The sequence below is a fragment of the Mycena indigotica genome (assembly GCF_014461135.1).
Source record: "Mycena indigotica strain 171206Taipei chromosome Unknown Mind.scaff0003, whole genome shotgun sequence".
Lineage (NCBI taxonomy): Eukaryota > Fungi > Basidiomycota > Agaricomycetes > Agaricales > Mycenaceae > Mycena > Mycena indigotica.
Window position 1 is genome coordinate 1634599 of NW_023503002.1, and position 14166 is coordinate 1648764.

Here is a 14166-nt window from a genome sequence, read left to right on the forward strand (position 1 = left end):
CGAAGGTAGATGAAGGAAAGCAAGCGTGGTGTGTGACACACTTGCTTTCGCAATATGAGCACTGTGTACTGCCTCGAGCTGACCGCTTCAGCGCTATTCTCACATCCTCAAGAAGCTTTTAAGCCTTGAATCTTCCCACCAACCTGACTTGCTGCTGTTATGCCTCCTACCTCTCGCTCTGATATCAAGCCCACGGAATCCCGGCGTTTGAGCAGTCCTAACGAACCTCCCGTCTATCGGGTGGATCTTTCATTGCCTCCAGAGCAACGATACAACGAGATATGCGTGGACTACAAAGCTCAATTAGCTGGTGTTATACCAATATACCAACAACTTCTGTCTGTGACTGGCGCTCCAAGGTTTCTTGACTTACTTGCTCGAACTTTACTTCGACGCGTCCATTCATCAGAAGAGAGTCGGGAAATTCGCGGTATAGCACGGGCCACAGGTGTTCCGCTGCATTTGGTCGTTGCGTTCAACACCTTTCTCGATTTATTTTCGGGTTGCTCCAGCGGCGGTGCACTGGTTAGTGACGCCGCAGACGGCCAAACCCGCGCTATCGTTCATTTCCGAGGCCTTGACTGGGAAATGGAGCCTCTTCGCCGACTCCTAATATGCGTGGATTATGTGCGTGATAGCCAAGTTGTTGCGCGGTCAGTGGTCTTCAAAGATTTTGCTGTCAGCTCATTCGCTATAGGGCTGTCACGTATGCCGGGTATGTCGGGGTACTAACTGGGGTTCGATATAGCCTATCCATCTCCCTTAATTACCGCGTACGCATTGGGTCACCTTCCTCAACAAGATCTCACAGGCTTCACCAAATCGCACTCCTGCTGGGACTTCGTCCGTCTATATCATCGGTCCTTCGCAAGATCCTCCTTTCGCCATCACCACCGCCCTCGTTGACGTTGCTAGCCAAAACCTTGCCATCAACTCCAAGCACTCCTTGTTACCTCACGTTTTGCGCGCCGGATGGTATCCTCATCCTCGAGAAGGATCTGGTCACAGCCAAACCCAGAACGTCATCCACTTTTATTGCTGTAACCAACCACGACGAGCATATCGAAGCTCTTTCTCCTGATGCCTGGCGAAGTATGCTTGACAAAGACGGCCGCCCTGGAGTGCATGGCAACGACATGCTCCTTCGAGACAGTATCGAACGCAAAGAATGCGTGATGCAGGTTTGGCATCAGCGCAGTCAGCGTCAACGCGCTCGTCTTACAGTGCAAGATGTCGTTGGCCAACTTGAAACGCAACCGGTCCAAAACGAGAGCACACATTTCTCGTGTGTCATGGATCCCAGTATTCAAGGTGGTGGCTTGCTTTGGGTTCGCGTATACCCAGAACCCATCGAAATGGAGCACATAGTGGTCTCGGATATGGAGTCTGATTGAAGTGACAGTAGTAGTACAATCATTGAGAGTGTAAGTTGACTAATAAAAATACAAATGCCCATACTCAGAAGGGGTCTCAGAACCATGTCTGACGCGTTTCCTTTAGGCGCCGACGACGGCGCCACCAGAAGAACAACGCACTAACAATGATGGATAAACCAACGCCGAGCCCGAGTACTAGACTCAGTGCTTCAGTGACTGCCGCGCGATGTGGAAGGGAGCGAGCTGCTGCTTTAGATGGGAAAGGAGATGCTGAAGTCGAAGGAATGAAGGTAGGGGGCGACATCGATGGAGGGAGACTCATGGTTGGGAGAAAAGAGGAGGTAGCAGCTCTAGCACAAAACGTGAATAACGCGCGCGCGACCATAGTTTCGACTAACCTGTTAGAGACTGTGAGCAAGATGGATCCGATGTCCAGTCGCGACACGGTCGTTTGCGGTATAAACGTGACAGCCAAAGTAGTGAGTTCACTTTCGACGAGGTTTACTATTGCGACCAGGCCGGCCGCAGAATTAACAATCCGGGTAGCAGACACGCTCTTCGAGGTAATGGTAAAGTTGGCTGTTGCATTGGAGATGACGGAGGTTGACAAGTAGAGAGCAGACGCTGCAGACGTATTCAACGCGACAATAGTCGACATTATTGGTATTCCTCGCACCTCTGAAAGCCATAAACATCTGCGGTATAATGTTGGCACCCTCAGGTGAAGGGCCACGCGTCGAAACGGTCGGGATACCTCCGATATTGGTCGTGTTCCTGAGTGATGTTGAGCTTATCGGCAACCTCGGACCGTTGAACTTGCCATGCCCCACTGCAGTCAGGGTCGATGAGAACAGTGGTCGCATTACAAAGGAATGGGGTGTAAATAATTTCGTGAGCAGTATTCGAGACGGAGACATTGGCGGAGCCAGCCACCAGCAGACCAAAACTGAGGGCAGCCAACAAGGAAGATATATCATTGCGTCGGAGAAGACGCAGCATCGAGAGATGGCTCTCAGTAGTGCAGGGTGAGTGAGAGAGAGAGCAAGAAGCTAAGCGGGTGCCGTTTCCGTTGTCAGGTCTGGGGCATGTGCCAGAAGAATCTAACCAATCTCGAGGTTCACTACAGCGACGTAAATACGCATCTTGGCGTTCAGAATGAAGCGCTTTGGCTGTTTGGGGAAGCCCGGATAACAACATGTAACAGACGTTTCTATTGGGTTTCTACGGATTCTAGATAGACTTGCTCTTGACCAGCACTGCAACAAACATGAGCCAACATACCAGGCAGAAAAACGGCCACAAACATTCAATCTCGGCGACGGCACCCAAAAGAATCTCTTTCTGCGTCTTTTCGTCTTTGATTGCGGCAGAAACCTTGTCTATGACACTTTTGGCAAGCTCTGCCTGCTCGTTCTCCTTGACCTGTTGCTCATATCGGACCCAGCTATCAAGCACACTCTTGACTTCAGCGGCAAGAGCGGTCTTTTGCTTCTGGACGAATGCCTCAGACTCAAGCACAGCGGTCTCCTTTAGTTATATATATCAGTATTAGCATCGGTACAAATAGGAAAATATAACGAGCCTTGGAAAGGGCAAAAAGGCTTTGAGTGAGTGCGACGACGTCCTTCATTTGGGCAACGTTGTCGATACGATCCTTAACAGCTTGGGTGTGGTCAGCACGGGCCGAGTCGAGAACACCCTTGATACGAGCAACTTGAGCATCAGCCCAGTCGCTGTATGGCTGGCGGATAGCCTGGAAGTTACATTGAGGTAACCAACACGCGAAAGGATGAGGTTAACATGCATACCCGTGCAACAAGAGTAAGGAAAATGAGAGAGCCGACAAGCAGGATTGTCTCTTCGTTGACAACGTAGAGTTCAGAAGAGATGGCGGCAGCGACAACACCGGTGCCAAGAACAGCGGTTCCCGCCTTTGTGATCAGGTTGGGGGACTCAGGAAGCTTGTTGATGATTTCCGAGGCGCGTTCAGATGGAGGTGGTGGGTTGGAAGAGCTGGCCATGGCCCGACTGGAGAATCTCGGGTTCAGCGTGTCATTTTCGGCATGGACTACAGACGCACAAATGGAGAGGAATGGCAGAGACCGCTCGCGGCCGAGCTTAAAAATAGTAAGACAAGGCCGAGTCCAGCACAAAAGACCACACCTGCAGCTCGTAGAGAGCTAATGGCGATTCTCGATGCCATGACCGGAGAGAGAAATGATGCTTGACCGTGACGCACCTTCCGATGTCACACTGCACCTGCTCAACTTGAACTTCAAGGTGTAGATGTCATTTGGTTCAGGGGACGATATTGGGGATGGAGAACTCAATGCTCTTTCTCCATCTCCTTCGTCATTTGCAACACCAACAGGCCCTTCACCATCACCAAGTCCTTCGCCTAGCATTGCTCAACCGTCTCATCGAAACCCGGAGGGGCTAGCTCAACGACCACAAGGAATAGTTCGGTCACGCACATTCCATTCTGTCCCAAAATCCCGGAGAAAGAACTCTGAAATCGATGCACTGGTTGTAGATCCTGATGTTCTTGCTCACATGCGCCGCTGGATTCTGGGCGTCGCTATCGTCGAATTTGATGTCGATGAGGGGCCTGTTATTACCGGCATATACCCGCCCCTTGTTATTGCGGATGCCGAGAATATGTGAGTTCAACCAAAGTAAATCATGATTCACTATTCTCACCACTTTGTAGTGCGTTCTCTGCATTCCCAGACTCTCCACAGTTCGAAGAAGGGACGCAAAGCCATTCGTTTTGCATCAGAGAACTTCCCTTGACCCTTCCTGGGAGAGAGTCATCCCCAGCAAAGGATGGGTTCCTCTACGGATTTGCTCATTTCACGCAACGAAAAGTCCACTCTTCGAAGCGAGGCTACGAACAGCGTTCACTTGTCATTCTTACCCGACATGCCTATCCCGCATTGTTTACCCAAATCTGCACGCTTCTTGGTCCTCTATTTCAAGAACATGGGCTTCCTATGCTTGAAGCTGCTTGTCATAATATCGCAATGTGGTGTGTACTCAAGTATATCGAGCGTTACCATCGCTGACACCGTCTACAAGAAAAGGTCTGACCCGACGCCTGGCCTCGTTACTGAACTTGGTTTCTTGGGCACAGTCTTAACCGTGGAGCTTCCACTGTCAGCAGACCAGCAACAACTAGCATCCAAATCCTTCGATCCGAAGGAATATGTGCGTTAGCGTGTTGCCGTCTCTGTCGTCTCCTCATCAACTCTAGATCTTAGCTTCTTCGAGTTGGTTCAGTCCTCCGCCCATTCTACTCTTTGAGGCAGCTCTTTCTCATCTCTGGTCAATTTGGGAATGTTTGGTGCTTTGCGAACCACTTCTTGTCTTTGGAACATCACCCGCTCAGACCAGCCAGGCCATCTGGTGGCTAAGAGACTTACTTCGGCCCCTTCCTCTGACTGGCGATATCAGGCCATACTTTACTATCCACGACACCGACCATGCGGTCATGGCTTCACGTCTTCCACCTACTGCAGGGCGAATTCTGGGTGTCACAAATCCGGTTTTCGAGCGGGAATGCGCTCATTGGCCACATATCTTAAGTCTTGGTCGTCAAATATTGTAAATGTCTTTCTATCAGCTTTTCAACCACTAAGGTTGTCCTAGACTAAACAACACAAGCCATAGTGCTTCCGCTGGTAACACTCGGGCACCCGCTGGACCTGCTCCAGGCTGGAAGACACGAAACCACACTCGATATATATCCAAAGATCGTGTCCTTCTAAAGCGTTTCGAAGAAGCATGCAATTTAGGCTCCGAACGTGACCGTATGGTAGTTTCCACTTATGCTTGACTGACGATTCACCATATGTACTAGGTTTGGATGCCTCCCTTGAGCTCAGACGACATTTTCATGCCCGTTCAACCGAGTTACTTGTCCCTCTTACACGCTATCTTCAAACCCTGATACCCACGCCGGCGGAAAAAGCTTCTGCCAATCGCAATGAGCCTCTTCGAATGCGACCATTTAGTGCTCCAGCCTTTTTGTCTTCTTTGAAGACGGGAAGTGTTACTCTTCCTTTCAGAAGCACGGCTCGAAGGAAAGAGTTCTATGAGAGACTATTACGGACACCAACATTCGGTGTGTGGCTTGGGGAGCAGGAAGGAATCGTTCATCGTGTACTGAATAATAATTCGGGTTGATTGATCACGTAATCATATCTCTCTAATCTTCTGACTCCAATGTCCAAAGTCTTTAGCCTTAACGGCAGGAGCCTAAAACTCGATTCGCGCGCAGACATAGAGCCATATATTTCCCAAGTAGACCCATCCCAAATCGAGGAGATCCATTTCGGTGGCAACACTATCGGCGTCGACGCGTCCCTTGCCCTAGCAGAATTTTTGCAAAAGGCCAACAACCTCAAGGTCCATTGTCTACCACCCTCTACCACCTCTCACTCCTTACGCCCTCTAAGGTCGCAGATTTCGCCGACATATTCACTGGTCGCTTGATCACCGAAATACCACAAGCGCTCAAAGCAATATGCGACGCGCTCAAAGACAAGACAAGCCTCGTCGAAATAAACCTAAGCGACAACGCTTTTGGCGGCCGCTCAGTAGAGCCTATGGTCCCATTCCTCATTGAAAACCGATCCTTCCAAGTGCTCAAGCTTAACAATAACGGCCTCGGTCCGGCAGGCGGAGTTGTACTCGCCAATGCCCTCCTTGAGTCAGCCAAGCTCAGTCAGGCCGAAGGCAACAAGTCTAACCTCCATACTGTCATCTGTGGTCGTAATCGTCTCGAAGATGGCTCTGCACCCGCTTGGGCTGAAGCGTTTGCTGCTCATGGAACCCTGCAGCATATTCGCATGCCACAAAACGGGATTAGAATGGATGGGATAGCTGCTTTGGCAAAAGGACTCTCGAAATGCCCTGATATGCGTGAAATCGATCTTCAGGACAACGCATTCATTGCCGACGGAGAATTGGCGGGTGTTCAAGCTTGGACAGAGGCACTGAAACAGTGGCCAGAGCTTCGCGTGCTCAATCTATCTGACTGTGTCCTTTCCAGCGACGGAGACGTTCCCACGATCATCACTGCTCTGGCTGGTGGGTCCAATCCCAAACTTCATACTCTCCAAATACAGAACAACAACCTCGAGTCCGAATCTTTCGAGGCGCTCTCTGGCGGCATTGACAAGATGCCTGAGCTCAAGCTGGTCGAGGTTCAATGGAATGAAGTGGACGATGACAACGAACATCTTCAAACCATTGCTGCATACCTCAAACGAAGGGGCGGCAAAATTGTAATAAATGATGAAGACGACGAAGAGGAGGTGGAGGCAGAGGGCTCTGCAGACAAGTCAGATGACTTGGACGAGCTGACAGAAAAGTTGGGTAAGGTAGATATTCAATGATTTCCTTTTTGGATTGGATATGTCGTGTGGTATATATGAATTTATTACAGCCTTGCTGGCAGTCTCCCGCCGCCAGTCAGTCGAATGTCCTCCCCATTCACATAACCACACTCGAGGATCCATCGTACGGCGTGAGCGAATTCTGACGGTGCACCGTACCTACGAGGGAAGAGTAAACTGTTGGCGGTCATTCCCTTTTCAACTCTCTCCGCCCAACGCGCTGTCATCGGAGTCCCGAATGGACCAGGCGCTAGAGTAACCACCCGAATTCCCCAACGTGCGCAATCGCGAGCCATGGGAAGTGCCAGAGATCGAAGCGCCCCTTTGGTTGCAGCATAGGCAATGGTGGAAGGCATTCCTTCGTACTACGTGGCGGTGAATGGATTTAGCTTCAAGACGAAAAGTGGAAACGCTTACAGCAGCAGAGCTGGATACTAAGATGACCACTCCTCGTTCGCCATCGCTTGTTCCAGCAGTTGGCTCTGGCTCAGGGGGGACACGAATAAGGTGCTCGAGGACAAGTCTTGTTAGGTTGAAGGGGGCAGTCAGATTTATAGCGAGATGCAGGTCCCAGTTTTCAATGGAATGTATTTTACCACGAGCGTCAATTATCTGACATTAGGGCGGAGTGAATTCACAACAGGGGTGTAAAAGAAAGACTGACTGGCTCGTCGATGCCAATACCAGCGCAGGAAATCACGCCCCCTAGTGGCGAGGACGTTTGTTTCGACCATTCCACGACAGCCTCTACTGCATGTTGAAGGTCTTCCAGCCGAGTTATATCAATTTGAAGGAAGAGGACGCGGTCTGATGGGAAGGTATCTTGTGGTATTGCTCGGTCCAGGATTGCGACGCGTGCATTCGCGTCGACCAAGTCGTGAACTGTAGCTAAGCCCAACCCTGAAGAGCTGGAAAATTCAAGTTGTGAGAGCGGGCGATCAGCTGCCAACGAAGCGACGAGGCTGTGTGTGATGTGTACTCACCCGCCTGAAACAACGAAAGTCCTGTCTGCGATCTTCATGGGCAAACTGTAGATGAAGTAGAGGAGAGTAAAGACAGAGGCGAGCTTTTTAAAGAAGTATTGGTAACACCATGCTCCTCGCACGCGAGAGCCAGGTGATTTGAAGCGACAAGTGATGTCGGGGTCAGCGAGCCTCCGACACTCTCTTCGGACACACCACAACCGGTTTGGCCCACGTCATTCAAGATCTGCAGCAATGTGGAGACGGGTTATGAATATGCGTATATTATGTACCTGGAACAAATAATAAGCAAAGCGTCAGGGGACGAGTAGTCGTAGTAGCACTTACAATAGTACTTGACAATTCTACAACTTGGCTGGAAGCCTTCCACCACCACTCAACCGGATAGTCTCTCCGTTCACGTAAGGACACTCGATGATCCAACGAGCAGTTCGAGCAAACTCTTCAGGCTCACCCAGTCGACGAGGAAATACTACCCCTTCATTTTCAAGACTCTTGCGAGTCTTCAGAGGCATTTTATCCGTCATGGCGCTGCGGAACGCGCCTGGTGCGATGGTCACAACTCGTACAGCATGCCGAGCTAAATCTCGAGCGAGCGGCAAAGTCATTGATCGCAGAGCGCCTTTTGGGACATTCATTATCGCTACCAATGCTTCAAGCAAAATCATACCTTTAGTCGCGGCATAGGCAGCCTGCCCTGGTTGCCCTTCAAACTAGAGAAACGCGTTTGGACCAGGATCACGGGAAAGATACGGACTTACCGCTGCCGCACTCGAAACGAAGATGATGACGCCCCGTTCTCCATCTTGGCCTTCTTCCGGGGCGACTTTGATGAGATGTTTGAGTGCCAGGCGCGTCAAGTTGAAGCTCCCAGTCAAATTGACGGCTAGAGTAAAGTCCCACAAGTCTAGCGAGTGCGGCTCATTGAACGCATCAATTATTTTAGCAGCCGTCCCTACTCCAGCAGAGTTAACTACGCCACCCAGTGGCGCATTCGTTTGTGATGACCATTTCACAATACTCTCGACAGCGGCCTCTATCTGGGAGACTTGGGTGATATCCACCTCGATGAACTTGACCTTTTCGTTGGATAGCAGGTCGCTGGAGGGAGAGGCTCGGTCGATGATGGCAATGTAGGCGCCAATTGATAGAAGGTCAACCACTGTCGCAAGACCAAGCCCTGAGCTGCCGCCAGAAACGATGTACGTTCGGTTTGCTGGTTTCATAATGCGGGATGTGGGTTGACCAACAAGGATTGGCCGGCAACGCGAGACTGGCTTAACCGGTTTAAAGTAAGTCGTGTCACATGTGACACGACATCTCCGAAACCTTCTCCGGTCCGAAATGTTGCCCTCAAGACTTTTTCGTAACACAGGCATACCGCCCCCACTCCGAGCCCTCATTACGCCACATCCTTCTCTACCTTCTTCAATCGCGGTTCAACTCCGCCTGCGATTGGCTGTGCGACCAGACTCGATTCTTGGGGCAGGCCAACGTCTGGCGCAATATTCTACTCCAGCAGTTGCCGAGCCCCAAGCAGAATCTCAAAAGGTCTCAACTCAAGCAGCAATAGCCCCTCGGCTGTCGCTCACTTTCACTTGCACTGCGAATGACTGTGGCGAGCGGAGTACACATGAATTCTCGAAGCAGGCCTACGAGTCAGGTATAGTGCTCGTTCAGTGCCCCAAATGCGATGTCAGGTAAGGTTCAGTACTTTCTCAGTCTGCATACTTGACTGATTCACCCCAGACATCTGATCGCTGATCACATTGGCTGGTTCAAGGAGAGCACCGAGGACGGCACACTGCGCACGGTAGAAGACCTCTTGCGCGCTCGTGGAGAGAAGGTAACAAGGGGAACGGTCGAATACACGCCTCCGTAATAAGGTGAGGTCAACCCATGCTCTATATTTGCTCTAATTATGCACTTTCTAGGTATACGCCCGCCTGTTGCAGCGACTTTTCTAATTCTCCAGACTGGTGCACTGGAAAAAAAAATGTATTATTACCATAGCAACATTGTAGCCTACTAGCCCACTCACTAGATAATAGAATATCACAACCCCCAATAAACTCGCCGTTGAGGTACAATTGCGGAATTGTCGGCCAGTCCCTATGAAATAGGATCACTACTAGGGACAAGTCTGCCAGCAAGAGCCACGCACGAAAATTCCTTGATCCCACTTCTCAACTCCTCGTCTTCCAACACGTTATATGTCGCTAGTCGGTCAACAGGAACCTGATGTAGCCCCAAGACCTGGATTGCTGCTCGAGAAAACCCGCACTGAGGATGTTGAGGTGTGCCTTTCATGAATAGGACCACTGGTGTGGAAGATACAGCCGTTTGGATTCTTGAACGCGCCTCATTTGAGAGGAAGCGAAGGCTTCCATGGCGGAGAAGTTGAGGGTGAAGCTATATGAGGTTGGAGGTTGTTAAGAGACATCGCAAGGGTTATACCGTCGAGCGCAGGGCTGTTCTGAACATCTCCAAGCAATTTGCTGACGCGTGACGCGTGATCTACTAGTATGGCTTCACGCGAATTTGCTCCATTATATGCTTCAACTGGCGACGGCGCCAAAGATCGCCTGGCCTTTTTCCACCTCCTCGAAAAACTCAAAACCCAGAAACGCACTGGGTGGGTTGACAACAACGTGTGTTTCTGCTACCCTTCCGGTCGCTGGAATAATCAGAGACAAAGATTCCCAATGCTGAAAGGTAATAACTCATCCGTGGCAGCTAAAAGCAACGTTCACAAAGGAAAACAGCATTTCGGACCATATGTATCGAATGAGTATCCTAGCGATGTGCATGTCAGACCAGCAACTTGACCTAGCCAAGTAAGCGCAGCAGCACTACTACTGTAGGTTTTTCCGTTCTGAAGCGGGCTGCAGATGTGTGATGCTGTGTTTGGTGCACGATCTCGCTGAGGCGCATGGTGGGTTAGATCGAATATTTTCCTTGCTTAGCGACGTTAAAAAGTCAGACAGTAGGCGACATAGCGCCTCGCGAGGCAATACCACCATCGGAAAAGCGGCGAAGAGAGGCCGTAAGTCTCGCTCGCGCGACGACTATAGCTGATCATGGCAGATAGGAAACCATTCACAACATTGTCCACGACATGTTGCATGACAGCCCAGCAGCCAAACGAATCGAAACGCTTTGGCAGGAGTATGAGGAGCGCAAAACGCCTGAGGCTCGTTTTGTTAAGGGTTAATCCTCTTCAGATCTCCGTTCTTGTGTTTGTTACTTATTAACCCTTTCAGACCTGGATCGCTTTGAGATGGCGGCGCAAGGTACACATTACCAGTCTAAATCTCGACATTTGACGCGTCCCCTCAGCGGTTGAATACGAACAAGCTCACAATGTCTCATTGCAGAGCTTTTTCGATAGCAGTGTACCACATATCCAACACCCTGAAGTGAAAGAATGGGCGCGGGCATTAGAGCAAGAAAGAACTCTAAAATAGAGCTGCTTCATGGTCCGGCTATTGCTGTCGTGAATATATTGAACGCACCGCCCGAGATTGATCGCCCTCCTGTTAAGGATCACATTGCGTTTCGCCCTATAAATCAGTCAATGCCAAGAACCTGCCGGCCTCTTTTATTCCCTTCTTTTTCCAAAGCTTTCTTACCCCTCCCTTCGCTTCAACCCTATTTTGTTTTTCTCGACGAATAGCATGGCCTATGTGCGTAGCGATTTGCTGCGGTTGTCCATGGTGGCTGACAATCCATGAAGCAACACCAACAACCATATGTCTCTCAGCAGCCTATGGGCAACATGGGAATGAAAATCGGCGGCGGAAATCGCAACGCCCTGGGCAAACCTCTCAACTCTAACGGGCAACGTGAGTGGAGTCACGGTCTCTGCGACTGTTTCGGAGACTTCGGCACCTGTAAGTGCTTTTCTCTTCTTGTGGTTACCACTTGCTGAGTGTATTCAGGCTGTTGCTCTTGCTGGTGCCCATGGTATATTCTCTCTCCCTGAAACGCTGATTCCTCGATTAACCGTGTTTTGAAGCGTTGTCCACGGTAAAAATAAGCAAAGAATGCGCCATCTCGAAAACCAAGGCTCTCCAGACCCAGACGGTGGCTCGTGCTGCTCTGGTGCGTATTTTGTCTGCCCCTCCCTCATCCAAATCTCACTCCCATATAGGCAGTTGCTGGGCTCATTGTTTGTTGACCTCCTTCTTCGGAGTTGGTTGCATTCTCCAGTGCCTCAACAGAGGTGAAGTCCGTGGACGATACGGAATTGAGGGTGGGGGTTGCGGGGACTGCTGTGCGAGCTGCTGGTGTGGTCCTTGTGATCTCAGTAAGTCGTTTCTTTCCATTTTGCTCTGCTTCTAAACCCCGTTTCAGCTCAAGTTTCTCGGGAGATCGAGCTCGAGGAAAAGAGCTTTGGTAAATATTGAATGCGCCACCCAGCCTACGCCCTCGCCGCTGTTTGTAACGTGCCATCCTCCTAGTCTGATAATTTATCTTGTTTCCCGCGTTATCATGCCTCTGAGCGCCGAAATTGAATCGATCCCTTCGCGACAAACACGGAAACCCTCGTGTGCACTACCATCAAGGATTGTCGAAGGAACTCTCTGTCACTCTGACGATTCAGTTGTCAGATTTTCAACGGCGGGCAACAACTTGTGCGGATCTGTCTATCTCCGCATTGCGTCCAGTCAAAACCACTCACTGCCTCGCTCTTTGCAACATGGCGCTTCCCGTTGCTAGACTTCAAGTCTTCCATTTCCTTTCTACAATTACATTTTTCCCTAAAAAAAAAGCCCAGAAATCCCAGCCATGTATACCCAGGAAGACGAACCACAAACCAATAGTCACGTGTATAATGTCGCAGACCACCAACGGAGTTCAAGCACCAACACTCATTGATGGGATCAAGGGTGGATGAGTTTTTGTGAATTTCGGAGGCGTCGAGACGGTACCGACGTCGACAACGCTACGAGGCTTCCCTGAAACCCAGGCCCGTACCAAAGGGTGCCTAGAGGTTGGTATGTGCTGGCAGGAAGCAAAAAGCTCGATCTGGTGAAGGAAGGATGGTTCAGTTTCGAAGGATGGCACACCTACGGAGTCGTTGGCATTACAAACGCGAGAGCCAAACGTGACCCACAATCCTGTAGGAGAGCAAGGGCCTCTAGAGCCCCAACTTTGAGCGAGAACATTGCTATAACATGATGTTAGCTGAAGATCAGTCGACTCTAAAGTCTATATACCATAGGCGCAAAGGGCAAGACCGGCGCGTGTTTCGTCCATTGAGTGCAAAATAACGCGCGAGGAGGGGGATTGTAGTGCTGTCTCGATAAACTTGCACAGTAGAGGGAGAGATAAAAGAAGGGCCTCTTTGGATGTGTACGGGGCAATAAAGTGTTTGTGCACACGGCTTGAGCAAAGCGCGGCTGGGTTCGGCGAGCTGGTTACTTGATCTGGGTTAATAGAAACGATGTGGGTGATTCCCAGATGGTCCAATAGGATAGATGATTGTTCGAGCCTCGAAGGCAAATTGCTCAAGTGCAAGAATCAGCGTTGACGGATGGTAGAAGAGGATTGAACAAACACACAAACTGAGAAACAAGCCGTCGGTTATGCGCATAGCGTCGACAACACGGATTCCATTTGCTATGTCGAAAGTCTGGCGTTGCAACCAGAGACGATAAGGCGCTTTGTTTGATGCGACTTGATACTCGCAAGCCGAGAAAACGAGCAACTGACGGGTGAAGTTATAATTAGGACGAGATTTAGGCCGACCTGGTTGAGATCAACACAGTCACAGATGAACATATTAGCAACCTTACACTTTCGAAGGAATTCGATGGCTCCCGCGGCGCTGATGCGGCGAGCAAACATGACTGGCAAACGGGTTACAATGGACGAGAAGACGAGAAGATAGTTGTTGTCGCGTACGATAGGCACAAACAACAGTTGCGCTTCGGGAAATACCCATGACACAGTGAAGAAAGACCTTGCCACCACTGCGAATTGCGGCATGGATGAATGCGCAAGTATTGGTCAAGTATTGCAGTATGTTGGACTCGTCGTTGTCTTCGATGGGAATAACTAGGTGATTTATCGGGGCGGCAGCTTGGACAAGATCAGGGCAAACAGAAACAATGTGGGTTATGCCCAGTCGTGCCATGGTTCGGGGTGATTCCGCTGCAGTGAGACTTGACACGAGATGAGTAAAGTGGTATGCTGGTTTAGATCCGGGCTGGCTGGCGCTTACTTGCCCAAGAACAGACGTTCGTCAATAATGGGGTCAAAACTCTCCATCCCGCTGGCGACTTCCATGGAGAGAATCATTGCAAAGAGATGGTAGACAGTGGTGGGAGAAGGTAAGAGAGATGCACGCCCAGAACACGCATCAAGAACGCCTCGAATGTCAAATAATTGTCTGGCGCATGA

The 14166-nt window shown here is 50.3% G+C and overlaps 10 protein-coding genes across 10 annotated transcripts; 5 read left to right on the forward strand and 5 right to left on the reverse strand.

Moving 5' to 3' along the window:
• Positions 1 to 159: 159 nt before the first annotated feature.
• Positions 160 to 1394, forward strand: MIND_00322300 (NAAA-beta domain-containing protein; the record flags this gene model as incomplete). Its single annotated transcript, XM_037360080.1, has 2 exons — positions 160 to 653; positions 698 to 1394. 2 exons carry the CDS (start codon positions 160 to 162, stop codon positions 1392 to 1394), a joined length of 1191 nt encoding a protein of 396 aa, XP_037222965.1.
• Positions 1395 to 1470: 76 nt separating this feature from the next.
• On the reverse strand, positions 1471 to 2375 carry MIND_00322400 (uncharacterized protein; the record flags this gene model as incomplete). Its single annotated transcript, XM_037360081.1, has 4 exons — positions 1471 to 1726; positions 1775 to 2000; positions 2053 to 2150; positions 2185 to 2375. 4 exons carry the CDS (start codon positions 2373 to 2375, stop codon positions 1471 to 1473), a joined length of 771 nt encoding a protein of 256 aa, XP_037222966.1.
• A 231-nt stretch (positions 2376 to 2606) lies between these two features.
• Positions 2607 to 3579, reverse strand: MIND_00322500 (uncharacterized protein; the record flags this gene model as incomplete). Its single annotated transcript, XM_037360082.1, has 6 exons — positions 2607 to 2632; positions 2681 to 2903; positions 2959 to 3129; positions 3185 to 3404; positions 3457 to 3493; positions 3540 to 3579. 6 exons carry the CDS (start codon positions 3577 to 3579, stop codon positions 2607 to 2609), a joined length of 717 nt encoding a protein of 238 aa, XP_037222967.1.
• Positions 3580 to 3662: 83 nt separating this feature from the next.
• Positions 3663 to 6775, forward strand: MIND_00322600 (UDENN domain-containing protein; the record flags this gene model as incomplete). Its single annotated transcript, XM_037360083.1, has 8 exons — positions 3663 to 4036; positions 4087 to 4404; positions 4460 to 4583; positions 4630 to 4979; positions 5025 to 5185; positions 5236 to 5499; positions 5611 to 5783; positions 5834 to 6775. 8 exons carry the CDS (start codon positions 3663 to 3665, stop codon positions 6773 to 6775), a joined length of 2706 nt encoding a protein of 901 aa, XP_037222968.1.
• Positions 6776 to 6819: 44 nt separating this feature from the next.
• Positions 6820 to 8984, reverse strand: MIND_00322700 (3-hydroxy-acyl-CoA dehydrogenase; the record flags this gene model as incomplete). The annotated part of the gene is made up of 6 exons (XM_037360084.1): positions 6820 to 7140; positions 7193 to 7387; positions 7440 to 7683; positions 8140 to 8380; positions 8429 to 8471; positions 8520 to 8984. 6 exons carry the CDS (start codon positions 8982 to 8984, stop codon positions 6820 to 6822), a joined length of 1509 nt encoding a protein of 502 aa, XP_037222969.1.
• Positions 8985 to 9084: 100 nt separating this feature from the next.
• MIND_00322800 (DNL-type domain-containing protein) lies at positions 9085 to 9640 on the forward strand (the record flags this gene model as incomplete). Its single annotated transcript, XM_037360085.1, has 2 exons — positions 9085 to 9458; positions 9508 to 9640. The coding sequence occupies exons 1-2, from the start codon at positions 9103 to 9105 to the stop codon at positions 9638 to 9640; spliced, it is 489 nt and encodes a 162-aa protein (XP_037222970.1). The 5' UTR covers positions 9085 to 9102.
• A 37-nt stretch (positions 9641 to 9677) lies between these two features.
• On the reverse strand, positions 9678 to 10242 carry MIND_00322900 (Glutaredoxin; the record flags this gene model as incomplete). The annotated part of the gene is made up of 4 exons (XM_037360086.1): positions 9678 to 9742; positions 9800 to 9870; positions 9923 to 10170; positions 10216 to 10242. The coding sequence occupies 4 exons, from the start codon at positions 10240 to 10242 to the stop codon at positions 9678 to 9680; spliced, it is 411 nt and encodes a 136-aa protein (XP_037222971.1).
• A 41-nt stretch (positions 10243 to 10283) lies between these two features.
• MIND_00323000 (HD domain-containing protein) lies at positions 10284 to 11225 on the forward strand (the record flags this gene model as incomplete). The annotated part of the gene is made up of 8 exons (XM_037360087.1): positions 10284 to 10409; positions 10457 to 10473; positions 10524 to 10595; positions 10650 to 10693; positions 10746 to 10804; positions 10850 to 10967; positions 11022 to 11051; positions 11098 to 11225. 8 exons carry the CDS (start codon positions 10284 to 10286, stop codon positions 11223 to 11225), a joined length of 594 nt encoding a protein of 197 aa, XP_037222972.1.
• Positions 11226 to 11435: 210 nt separating this feature from the next.
• MIND_00323100 (HD domain-containing protein) lies at positions 11436 to 12167 on the forward strand (the record flags this gene model as incomplete). Its single annotated transcript, XM_037360088.1, has 6 exons — positions 11436 to 11444; positions 11495 to 11651; positions 11700 to 11724; positions 11777 to 11862; positions 11912 to 12067; positions 12115 to 12167. The coding sequence occupies 6 exons, from the start codon at positions 11436 to 11438 to the stop codon at positions 12165 to 12167; spliced, it is 486 nt and encodes a 161-aa protein (XP_037222973.1).
• Positions 12168 to 12618: 451 nt separating this feature from the next.
• Positions 12619 to 14064, reverse strand: MIND_00323200 (Phosphatases II; the record flags this gene model as incomplete). The annotated part of the gene is made up of 7 exons (XM_037360089.1): positions 12619 to 12830; positions 12878 to 12931; positions 12981 to 13270; positions 13326 to 13512; positions 13560 to 13613; positions 13669 to 13928; positions 13988 to 14064. 7 exons carry the CDS (start codon positions 14062 to 14064, stop codon positions 12619 to 12621), a joined length of 1134 nt encoding a protein of 377 aa, XP_037222974.1.
• Positions 14065 to 14166: the final 102 nt, after the last annotated feature.